This window comes from Hyperoodon ampullatus (assembly GCF_949752795.1).
Source record: "Hyperoodon ampullatus genome assembly, chromosome: 1".
Lineage (NCBI taxonomy): Eukaryota > Metazoa > Chordata > Mammalia > Artiodactyla > Ziphiidae > Hyperoodon > Hyperoodon ampullatus.
Genome location: NC_136914.1, coordinates 152,442,088 through 152,455,306, shown reverse-complemented (window position 1 = coordinate 152,455,306; position 13,219 = coordinate 152,442,088). Strand labels below are relative to the sequence as shown.

At 39.4% G+C, this 13,219-nt stretch overlaps 1 protein-coding gene across 1 annotated transcript in view; it reads right to left on the bottom strand.

Moving 5' to 3' along the window:
* Positions 1–13,219, bottom strand: part of ZGRF1 (zinc finger GRF-type containing 1) — a gene marked incomplete at its 3' end in the record, with an annotated part of 72,748 nt that overhangs the window by 22,864 nt on the left and 36,665 nt on the right. Inside the window, exons 10-14 of the mRNA XM_079712626.1 lie at positions 7,283–7,385; positions 7,095–7,192; positions 3,809–3,932; positions 1,328–1,983; positions 469–607 (exon numbers count right to left, since the gene is read on the bottom strand). Coding sequence (XP_079568752.1) covers positions 469–607; positions 1,328–1,983; positions 3,809–3,932; positions 7,095–7,192; positions 7,283–7,385 — 1,120 coding nt within the window. The remainder of the gene's footprint in view (positions 1–468; positions 608–1,327; positions 1,984–3,808; positions 3,933–7,094; positions 7,193–7,282; positions 7,386–13,219) is intronic.

Sequence of the window (13,219 nt, the reverse complement as noted above, 5' to 3'; positions counted from 1 at the left end):
AAATACATAGGTACAGATGAAAATTAAATACAAAATAATTTCACGTTTGTATCAGATATGTATTAGCTAAATTTGAAAATAGCCTTTTGACAGAGTAAACTATAACCTAATACTAACATCCATTTTTTAAAAGTCCAGTTTTACTCTTGAACAAAACAAACTATACACCATACTTAAAATTTCCTACTTAATTTAACAAAACCATCTGTAACACTTCCAGTTAAAAAAAATTTTTTAAACTACACCTTGAAAAAGATAATGCTGTCATTTCCCACTCAAAACTCAATTTCGATCTGAAATTAAAATACAACTTGCTGTCAAAAACTGGATTAAATATATAGAAAATAACAAATCTCAAGTAGACAATTTAATGTAAAAATTCGTAAAAGATACTACACTTTCTTACAGCTAAACTCTTTACATTAAGCAGCAACCAATCATAATAAAATAAAAAGATAACAGTCATACCTATGAGACAAGATGTAAAAATCTGCTTATAATGAGTAGGAGACTGAAAAACAGCTGGTATGTGAATTTGCCTTTGGGGAAGATATGCAGATTTTATTTTCTGCCTACTTGGGAAGCATAGCTCGGAGTCATTTATCTCCTGAAATGGAATAATTCAAGTTATTATAACAACTCCAGAAAAATACTGTTTACTAATAAGCAAATTCCATAAATATGTTAAAGGAAATAAACAAATTTTTCTTTTGATTTCCAGAACCCATGAAAACCATTTTCTAATTTTAAATGAGAAACTAAGTATAGCAAGAAAGGCTATGCCATGGCACTTTTAATGATAAATAAGACTAACTTTTCTTGTCTGCCCCTTAATAAGTTTTTAAATATTTTTGCTGGGAAAAACTTAACTGATGTGAGTGAATCATTATGTATCTCTATTTCTGGTTACAACTATAGTAAGAATTGTTCGTAACCAATGTATAATAAGATGTATCTTTACCCTAATAATGATCTGATCAGCAAAACTGAGCTGAGAGTGAAAAATGAAAACCATCATAGTAACAGTAGTAGTGGAAGTGATGGTAGAAACAGAGCTATAATTTATTAAGTACCTATTATGTGCCAGATACTGCACCAGACACTTTCAAATATTAATTTCATTTAAAGTTCACAAACTCTAGGAAAGATCTTAAGTCAAAGAAAATGTGAGTGTAGCAAGAGTTTTGGAAAACTCTAAAAAAAAATAACAAAGCCATTGGCTTCGAGACTAAAATCATTGCACCTACATGATTTTGGTAATTCTTTTGTTGAAGTTCAGATAATAACTACTGGAAAAAAGATGCAAAACGCTGGTACATTTCCTCACCTGAAAATCTCCTGTTACACTGCAGTTGTAGCAGGGATATCCTCTTAACACATTTTGAATTTCCTCAGTCTTAGAAGTCTGCTTTAAATTCAAAGAAAACGCTTTCTTTCTGGAAACCAAATCTTGACTGCTAAAATCCTGCTGCTGTTGCTGAAGCATGTGTTTCATGATTTGCAAATGCACAGAGTCTACAGAACTTTCATTCACAGCACCACTCTGTCTTTCACCCGTGTCACTAAAATGCATCCCAGAAATAGCCTCAGCAAAGAAGCCATCTGTTACTTTCTGATCAACTCTGTTTGGAGTAGTCAAGTTGCACTGGAGTATGTTTTGATATTTCAACCACTTGCTTTGAGTAGATATATTATCAAAAAGTGAAACGTCCCTCGGAGTCACTTCCTTAGATTCTTTAGAGAAAGAAGTTTCGCTCTGGTCCTCTGACCCAAAGCTAAAAGAAGGAACTTCTGACTCTTCACAGAAGTTGAATATGGGAGAACCAGAAGACTCTTGCCTGTCACAGTCGATCACATATGAACAAGAATCTACATCAGGTGGCCCACTGGCAGGTGGCAAAGTAATAAGTGGAACTCGGGTTCCACTTACTAATGAAAGCCTTTGAAGGTTCTTAATCTCCAGAGAACTCGATTTTTTCATTACTAAAAAAAAAAAACAAAAGCTAGTTAAATAAAAATGTATTTATGGACATCACCCAATCTCTAGAAAACAGTGGGTATCCATACAAAAAAGCAAAAAGTACCAACATGCCTTGTACCAAAACAAACAAAAAAATCACATTTCCTTTAAAAAAATTTAATGGTTTTAGTCTCCAAAAAATAAAGAAACTTTTCCAAGGTTGATAAACTTGAAATCCTTCTCTTTTTCTTTTCCCTCTTAGCTAAGGATTTCCACTCACCACCGCCCCACCAATTACTCTATTATATTTACATAACACTGAAGTTTTCAAAGTATTTTATAGCCGAGAAGGGATTCATCATTCTCATTTTATAGATAAGATTGCCAACAAGGCCTAGAGGTAACATGACTACCAATTGGCAGAGTTAAGACAAGAACCCAGAACTGGTTTTTTGTTCTCAACTTTATATTCTCCAGAGACTGAAGTTCAAGGTTTACTTATCGATGTGTTGCAACTTCTTTATATATTTATTACATTCACAGACTAATATGTTGACCTTCAGGATAAAGAAGACTTTTAGCTTTATTTTGATATATTGTTATGTGATAAGAGTTCAACTCTGGTAAACTCATGTTATGGCAGATTTTGGCTGAGTTTTATAATTCCTTCTGTCAGCATCGTTAGTAATTGATATATTCCTGAAAATGTAAAAAGCAGTAATATTTGTTGAATAAATAAAGAATGAATAATGCATGGGAACTATACAGGCTTAAAGTTTTTCTCTGAAATGCTATGGTTTCCTATTTTATAATAATGTACCTTCTTGATAGAGTTTCTATTTTGTTGGGAATAAACTCTGGAGGTCACTTGGGAAGGTAGAACAGCAGGTGAGTCAATGATATTCTTTTATAAACTGTTACCTTGTAATTCTAACAAGCTGATCAAGCAACACTGACAGAAAAGTTAAAACCTCATTAAATAGTAAAAGATTCATGGTATAACTGTGTAAATCATCTATAGGCCATTGTCACCTCACTTGTTTTAGATACCCACAGCTCCCGTACTGACTCTTTCCTACCTTGTTTCCTCTATCAACCACACCTACTAAACCTTCTTCAACCCAGCTACCCAGACACATTAGTTTTTATTTTTATATCATCCACCCATGACCAAAAAATTATCTACAACTTCACCCCTCACCCAACATAACTTCAGAATCAAGGGAAGATACATTGGTGAGATTACAAGAAAAGAGAGAGAAAAAGAGAAGTTAGTGAAAGGGATCCTACAGAATGTATTATACTTATCAAGAAGCAGGAAATTACTCACAGGGAAGAGTCAAAATGTATGAAAACACAGAGGCCTGAGAATGCAATTGAGGTAGCAGCAACTGAAGAGTTCCCTGATATTGCCAGTATCCCAAAGCAAAAGAGGGGAACGAAGAGGTTATGCTAAGGTCAACCATGACCAGACATTCACAATGAATCCTTTCCCTGGGAGGGGAAGGCACTATAGAGGGGCCGGGCTCTGGAGTTACAGCTGTTAGAAGTGTTGGCAATGGTAGAAGATACTTTTAGAGGTCTGTGATGAGAAGATGAGAGAAGAAATAAGAAGGAACTAGAAAGCTTGAAGGGAGTATTGTATTTGGAAATAAAAGCCATCTCCAATAGAAAAAGTCAAAAGGGAGAGAGGGTGCGGGAAGGCTTGAGGGCGTAAGACATTGAATCTGGTTTCAAGATTATTTTTAGTTTAGTAACAGCCTCTCAAATAAAAAACTTCATTTTACATGGACAGACAGATTAGAGCCATATGGTAGCAACTGTCTAAGTTGAGAAAGTGAAAATCACCAGGTAAAGTTCTTGCTTTCAGGGACTCCTCAGAGAATTCCAGTATGAAGTCTTCATCTCTTGAGTTCAAAGATAAAGTAGAAACAGGGCTTAATGTTGAGATCTTTTGTTCTGGTGACGTCACCTATCCAGAAAGAAGAGACAAAACTACAGATCAAAATCTTTTTCCTATAGTTTGAATGAATTCTAGTAACTATTGTAAAAATAATGCTTTCAAGCACATTGTGTAGAGCTATAGTGGGGCAAAGCTTCCAAAAGGGGCAGGACAGAATAAACTCACTAAAATAAACAAGAATAATAGAAAGTGAAATACAGAACATAAAACCTGTTGGATTTATTTGAAATGGGTCAGATTCTGATTTGGATTGATCTGGTTTATGGGGATTTGGTTGTGAAGATCAGTTTCCAGTCTAAGGGTCTCAGGCTTAATCAGATCTTATGTTTGGAGCTGTGAAGGTAAAACTTCCTGAAGACCCAAGGACAGCTTTCTGTCTCTAACTCCGTCTCTTTCTCTGAAAGTCTGCTTCTCTCTCTTTCCCTGTAGACCAGATTCCTCCATGTGGCAGGAAGCACAGCCCACTGAAAACTTCCTAAACTTTCCATTAACCACTGTAGCAGACGCTGTTGCTGTCCTGGCCGTGTCTCCATGGCCTATCTATGAGGTCATCTACAGTTGGGGAATTGCTCCCCTACCTGTCCCAGGTTTCCTACCTCTAGCATCTGCATCATTCTGCCTGAGGACAGTGGCTGGGACAGTGGGCTGGGACAGCAGGTAGGGCAGGCCAGAAGTGCCAGTTGGTTAATATATCCAGGAGTAATCTTCAGCCAAAGAGGGGTGGAAATTGGTGCATAAATACCTTACTTTCCTCATTCTTTGGGAGGACAATTCTGAGTTTTGTTTTATAGGTCTCTTAGAGGGTTCCCAGCAGGACTCAACACCTTTTATTATTGCTTTCTTCCTTTCCCTGTCCCCCAGTGTGACTGTATTTGGAGACAGGGCCTTTAAGAGGTAATAAAGGCTAAATGAGGTCATGAGAGTGGTGCCCTGATCTGACAGAATTAGCGTCCTTATAACAAGAGAGTTCTCACTTGCTGTGCTCTCTCTTGCTCTCTCTCTCCATGTGCACATACCAAGGAAGGACATGTGAGGACATAGTGAGAAGTAGCCATCTGTAAGCCAGAAATAGAGTTCTCACCAGAAACTTGATCTTGAACTTCTACCTTCCAGAACTATTACAAAATAAATTTCTGGGGGCTTCCCTGGTGGCGCAGTGGTTGAGAGTCTGCCTGCCAATGCAGGGGACACGGGTTCCAGCCCTGGTCTGGGAAGATCCCACATGCCGCAGAGTGGCTGGGCCCGTGAGCCACAATTACTGAGCCTGCGCATCTGGAGCCTGTGCTCCACAACGAGAGAGGCCGCGATAGTGAGAGGCCCGTGCACCGCAATGAAGAGTAGCCCCTGCTTGCCACTAGAGAAAGCCCTCGCACAGAAATGAAGACCCAACACAGCCCTAAATAAATAAATTTCTGTTGTTTAAGCCACTTATCCTGTGGTATTTTGTTACAGCAACCCTAGTCAACTAATAGAGTCCTGCATCTTACTCCACTCAGTAAAGCCCACCTCAGTCCATGTTGTTAAGTCAAAAAGCCAGGAGTCTTTCTACTGCCCTTCCTTCACCCTATTCTCTACATCCAATCCAGCAACATCCATGCTTCTAACTCCAAAATTTATCTTAAATCTATTTATCAACTGCTCTGTACTTTCACTGCCACAGTCTCTACTTCAAGTCACTATCGTCTACGGCTCCTCTTGACTGGTTTCCTGGCTTCCACCACAGTGCCCATCAAATGCATCTTCCACACAGCAGCCAGCAAAATCTCTTAAAAATGTAAATGTAACGGGTGTTCTGCTGAAAACCCTTCAGTGATTTCCCCGGGGAACACAGAGCAATATCAAAGTTCTTAACCTGACCTGCAAGGCTCTGTATGTCTGGTCCTGCTCCCTTTCCCAATTTCATTTAATTACCACTTTCCCTGTCACTTTTCCCAATCCAGCTACTTTGGTCTCCTTTCACATTCTTGAACCCACCCAACTCTTTTCAATCGCAGGGTATTTACACTTGCTGTTTCTGTACATGGTATGTTCTTCCCCCTACTGCTGCCACAGCTGGAGAAGCCTTCCTAATCATCTATAAAGTAGATTCCCCCTATAATTTCAGAGTATCTTCACAACTTTTCTGTACAGCAATTATCTCAGTTTGTTTGTTCTCTTGAGTAACATCTCTCTCCCCTTCTGGCCTTTAAAATCAGAGATCATTCCTGTTTTGTCCAATACTCTATACCCAAGTCTTACAAGTTCCTGACCTATAGAAGGCATTCAGTAAACACTGCTGAATTCCTATTTATTCATAAATTTTATATTTCACAGTAAAATTTCATTGCTCATTTCACACATGTTCCACACATTTCAAATTAAGATCATGCCTAGGCACTTCATTGTATATCATTTGTTACTACTCTTGGGACTCTTTTTCTGCTATATTTTCTACTTGGTTTAAGAAAGCTTTAAACTTTTCAAGTTTGTCTTATCTTCAGCTCCTTTACAAAATTCTTTTCAAACATCTTTTTGTGTGTGTGTGTGGTATGCGGGCCTCTCACTGCTGTGGCCTCTCCTGTTGCGGAGCTCCAGATGCGCAGGCTCAGTGGCCATGGCTCACGGGCCCAGCCGCTCCGTGGCATGTGGGATCCTCCCGGGCCGGGGCATGAACCCGTGTCCCCTGCATCGGCAGGTGGACTCTCAACCACTGCGCCACCAGGGAAGCCCTCATTTTTAATTGATTCATCTAATTCTACTTTTTCCTTTCGAATTATGTATACCTCTCAGTTCATGTCACATTGCAAAACATAAAACATCTGAATAATAAAGAAGATAGCAGTCATCCACATTTTGTTATTTATTCTAACAAAAATTATTCTGTGCTGTTTCATTACTAAAATAATCATGGTTGGTTGTTCATAAACTTTCTTGATCATGTTAAAAAATCATCTAGTCTTAAGATTTTTATCATTTTATTTTTTAGTAGAGTCATTTCTTATAAGACCACCAATATTTTTTACTCACAACTGTTAAAACTTTGTTTAGGGAATTCCCTGGTGGGCCAATGGTTAGGACTCAGCACTTTCACTGCTGGGGTCTGGGTTCAATCCCTGGTCAGGGAACGAAGATCCCATGAGCCGCAGGGTGCAGGCAAGAAAAACAACAAAAAAACCTTTGTTTACATTATACCTTATTTGCTTCCCACGAAGTCCTCTCTGTTGATTTAAAATTATAATCCAAATAATTATATAAATGTTCTGAATCTTTAGGAGGGAAATCTAAAATTGCTGTGGGGGAAACAAAAGCATGGATCTTTACATAGTTTGTTCAATGTCAAATAACATCTTAATGTTACATTTTATTTATAATTTACTTACAATCATTTTCAACTGAGTCCTTATTAGACTCAGCTGTCACTTGAAAATTCTCTTCAATATTAAAGCTAATACCTCCTTTTGAAAAGTTTTCTTCATCTGGGAACTAGAAAATAGAGATCCACTTATCAGTTCAGAATAAAATGTGTGCGCATATCCATATCTGTACCTCTCTCTCTCTACACATATAGCTCATAGTTATAACTTGAGACACAGACAAACAGAAAGAAATATGTTATAAGAAATATGTTATAAAGCCAATTCCATTCTGGAAAAGCAGGGTACATTATATTTCATCAATTCTTATGACTCACGTTTCTTACATCTTAACATCTTTGAAATAGGGATGCACCTCAAAAATGACATTTTTACATCTCTATAGCACAGGCAACATCTGTGACATAGTTGTCTTTGCCTGTGCAAGTGCAACTATATGCAAAGTAGTCATACTATTCAAATAATGATGACTTAAATATGACTGTGCATTCTTAACATTAGACATATTAAGCAATTCTGCTGTTTAAATGTCTTCAAAAAGATCACACTAGGATTTAGCATTGAAAAAAATGTACTGTGGGGTCTTCCCTGGTGGTGCAGTGGTTAGGAATCCGCCTGTCAATGCAGGGGACATGGGTTTGAGCCCTGGTCTGGGAAGATCACACATGGCGTGGAGCAACTAAGCCCGTGCACCACAACTACTGAGCCTGCACTCTAGAGCCCACGAGCCACAACTGTTGAAGCCCACGAGCCACAACTACAGAGCCCATGTGCCACAACTACTGAAGCCCGGCACCTAGAGCCTGTGCTCTGCAACGAGAAGCCACCAAAATGAGAAGCCTGCACATTGCAACGAAGAGTAGCCCCCACTTACCGCAACTAGAGAAAGCCCACGTGCAGCAAGGAAGACCCAATAAAGCCAAAAATAAAGATTAATAAAGAGCAGAAACTAACACAACATTGTAAAGCAACTATACTCCAATTTTTTAAAAAAAAGGTATTCATTGATAGCTTCTATTTGTCAGGCACACAGCGAGGCACTGGAAATACAACAAACAAGCAGCCACTGACGGTGCCTTCACAAAAGCTGATACTTTTGGTGGGAGAAAATTAAGGAAGAAGCAAAATTTGTGGCCCTGAACCAAGATAGCGGAGTAGAAGGAGGTGCTCTCACTCCCTCTTGCGAGAACACCAGAATCACAACTAGCTGCTGCACAATCATCGAAAGGAAGACACTGGAACTCACCAAAAAAGATACCCCACATCCAAAGACAAAGGAGACACCACAATGAGACAGTAGGAGGGGCACAATCACAGTAAAATCAAATCCCATAACTGCTGGGTGGATGACTCACAGACTGGAGAACACTTATACCACAGAAGTCCACCTACTGGAGGGAAGGTTCTGAGGCCCACGTCAGGCTTCCCAACCTGGGGGGTCCGGCAGTGGGAGGAGTAATTCCTAGAAAATCAGACTTGGAAGGCTAGTGGGATTTGACTGCAGGACTTCGACAGGACTGGGGGAAACAAGAGACTCCACTCTTGGAGGGCACACACAAAGTAGTGTGAGCATCAGGACCCAGGGGAAGGAGCAGTGACCCCAGGGGAGACTGAACCAGACCTACCTGCTAGTGTTGGAGGGTCTCCTGCAGAGGCGGGGGGTGGCTGTGGCTCACTGTGGGGACAAGGACACTAGCAGCAGAAGTTCTAGGAAGTACTCCTTGGCGTGAGCCCTCCCAGAGTCTGCCATTATCTCCACCAAAGAGCCCGGGTAGGCTCCAGTGTTGGGTCGCCTCAGGCAAAACAACCAACAGGGAGGGAACCCAGCACCACCCATCAGCAGTCAAGCAGATTGAAGTTTTACTGAGCTCTGCCAACCAGAGCAACAGTCAGCTCTACCCACCACCAGTCCCTCCCATCAGGAAACTTGCACAAGTCTCTTAGTTAGCCTCAGCCACCAGAGGGCAGACAGCAGAAGCAAGAAGAACTACAATCCTGCAGCCTGTGGAACAAAAACCACATTCACAGAAAGATAGACAAGATGAAAAGGCAGAGGGCTATGTACCAGATGAAGGAACAAGATAAAACCCCAGAAAAACAACTAAATGAAGTGGAGATAGGCAACCTTCCAGAAAAAGAATTCAGAAAAATGATAGGGAAGATGATCCAGGACCTCGGACAAAGAATGGAGGCAAAGATCGAGAAGATGCCAGAAATGTTTAACAAAGAACTAGAAGAATTAAAGAACAAACAAACAGAGATGCACAATACAATAACTGAAATGAAAACTACATTAGAAGGAATCAATAGCAAAATAACTGAGGCAGAAGAATGGATAAATGAACTGGAAGACAGATGGTGGAATTCACTGCTGCGGAACAGAATAAAACAAGAATGAAAAGAAATGAAGACAGACTAAGAGACATCTGGACAACATTAAATGCAACAACGTTCGCATTATAGGGGGCCCAAAAGGAGAAGAGAGAAAGGGCCAGAGAAAATATTTGAAGAGATTATACTCAAAAACTTCCCTCACATAGGAAAGGAAATAGCTACCCAATTCCAGGAAGTGCAGCGAGTCCAATACAAGATAAACCCAAGGAGAAAAAAGCCGAGACACATAGTAATCAAATTGGCAAACATTAAAGACAAAGAAAAATTCTTGAAAGCAGCAAGGGAAAAATGACAAATAACATACAAGGGAACTCCCATAACGTTAACACCTCATTTCTCAGCAGAAACTCTACAAGCCAGAAGGGAGTGGCATAATATACTTAAAGTGATCAAAGGTAAGAAACTACAACCAAGATTACTCTACCCGGAAAGGATCTCATTAAGATTCGATGGAGAAATCAAAAGCTTTATAGACAAGCAAAAGCTAAGAGAATTCAGCACCACCAAACCAGCTCTCTACAACAAATGCTAAAGGAAGTTCTCTAAGTGGGAAACACAAGAGAAGAAAAGGACCTACAAGAACAAATCCAAAACAATTAAGAAAATGGTAACAGGAACATACATATCGATAATTACCTTAAACGTGAATGGATTAAGTGCTCCAACCAAAAGACACAGGCTTGCTGAATGGATACAAAAACAAGACCCATATATATGCTGTCTACAAGAGACCCACTTCAGACCTACGGACACATACAGACTGAAAGTGAGGGGATGGAAAAAGATATTCCATGCAAGTGGGAATCAAAAGAAAGCTAGGGGCTTCCCGGTGGCGCAGTGGTTGAGAGTCTGCCTGCCGATGCAGGGGACATGGGTTCGTGCCCAGGTCCGGGAAGATCCCACATGCTGTGGAGCAGCTGGGCCTGTGAGCCATGGCCACTAAGCCTGCACGTCCGGAGCCTGTGCTCCACAACAGGAGAGGCCACGACAGTGAGAGGCCCACGTACCACAAAAAAAAAAAAAGAAAAAAAAAAAAGAAAGAAAGCTGGAGTAGCAATACTCCTATCAGATAAAATAGACTTTAAAATAAAGAATGTTACAAGAGACAAGGAAGGACACTACACAATGATCAAGGGATCAATCCAAGAAGAAGATATAACAATTATAAATATATATGCACCCAACATAGGAGCACCTCAATATATAAGGCAACTGCTAACAGCTCTAAAAGAGGAAATCGACAGTAACACAACAATAGTGGGGGACTTTAACACCTCACTTACACCAATGGACAGATCATCCAAACAGAAAATTAATAAGGAAACACAAGCTTTAAATGACACAATAGACCACATAGATTGAATTGATATTTATAGGACATTCCATCCCAAAAGAGCAGATTACACTTTCTTCTCAAGTGCGCACGGAACATTCTCCAGGATAGATCATATCTTGGGTCATAAATCAAGCCTCAGTAAAATTAAGAAAATTGAAATCATATCAAGTATCCCTTCTGACCCCAACGCTATGACATTAGAAATGAATTACAGGGAAAAAAATGTAAAAGACACAAACACATGGAGGCTAAACAATACGTTACTAAATAATGAAGAGATCACTGAAGAAATAAAGGAGGAAATCAGAAAATACCTAGAGACAAATGACAATGAAAACATGATGATCCAAAACCTATGGGAGGAAGCAAAAGCAGTTCTAAGAGGGAATTTTATAGCTATACAAGCCTACCTCAAGAAACAAGAAAAATCTCAAGTAAACAATATAACCTTACACCTAAAGGAACTAGAGAAAGAAGAACAAACAAAACCCAAAGTTAGCAGAAGGAAAGAAATCATAAAGATCAGAGCAGAAATAAATGAAATAGAAACAAAGAAAACAATAGCAAATATCAATAAAACTAAAAGCTGGTTCTGTGAGAAGATAAACAAAATTGATAAACCATTAGCCAATTCATCAAGAAAAAGAGGGAGAGGACTCAAATCAATAAATTTAGAAATGAAAAAGGAGAAGTTACAACAGACACCGCAGAAATACAAAGCATCCGGGCCTCCCTGGTGGCGCAGTGGTTGAGAGTCCGCCTGCCGATGCAGGGGATACGGGTTCGTGCCCCGGTCTGGGAGGATCCCATATGCCGCGGAGCGGCTGGGCCCGTGAGCCATGGCTGCTGAGCCTGCGCGTCCGGAGCCTGTGCTCCGCAACGGGAGAGGCCACAACAGTGAGAGGCCCGCGTACCACAAAAAAAAAAAAAAAAAAAAAAAAAAAAAAAAAAGAAATACAAAGCATCCTAAGAGACTACTACAAGCAACTCTATGCCAATAAAATGGACAACCTGGAAGACATGGACAAATTCTTAGAAAGGTATAAGCTTCCAAGACTGAACCAGGAAGAAATAGAAAATATGAACAGACCAATCACAAGGAATGAAATTGAAACTATGATTAAAAATCTTCCAACAAACAAAAGTCCAGGAACAGATGGCTTCACAGGGGAATTCTATCAAACATTTAGAGAAGAGCTAACACCCATCCTTCTCATACTCTTCCAAAAAATTGCAGAGGAAGAAACACTCCCAAACTCATTCTACGAGGCCACCATCACCCTGATACCAAAACCAGACAAAGATACTACAAAAAAAGAAAATGACAGACCAATATCACTGATGAATATAGATGCAAAAATCCTCAACAAAGTACTAGCAAACAGAATCCAACAGCACATGCGAGGATTCTTCAATATACGTAAATCAATCAATGTGATACACCATATTAACAAATTGAAGAATAAAAACCATATGACCATCTCAACAGATGCAGAAGCTTTTGACAAAATTCAACACCCATTTATGATAAAAACTCTCCAGAAAGTAGACACAGAGGGAACCTACCTCAACATAATAAAGGCCATATACGACAAACCCACAGCAAATATCATTCTCAATGGTGAAAAACTGAGAGCATTTCCTCTAAGATGAGAAACAAGAGAAGGATGTCACTCTCACCACTATTATTCAACATAGTTTTGGAAGTCCTAGCCACAGCAATCAGAGAAGAAAAAGAAATAAAAGGAATACAAATGGGAAAAGAAGAAGTAAAACTGTCACTGTTTGCAAATGACATAATACTCTACATAGAGAATCCTAAAGATGCCACCAGAAAATGACTAGAGCTACTCAATGAATTTGGTAAAGTTGCAGGATACAAAATTAATGCAGAGAAATCTCTTGCATTTCTATACACGAATGATGAAAAATCTGAAAGAGAAATTAAGGAAACACTTCCATTTACCATTGCAACAAAAAAAATAAAATACCTAGGAATAAACCTACCTAGGGAGACAAAAGACCTGTATGCAGAAAACTGTAAGACACTGATGTAAGAAATTAAAGATGATATCAACAGATGGAGAGATATACCATGTTCTTGGACTGGAAGAATCAATATTGTGAAAATGACTATACTACCCAAAGCAAACTACCGATTCAATGCAATCCCTATCAAATTACCAATGGCATTTTTTACAGAACTAGAAAAA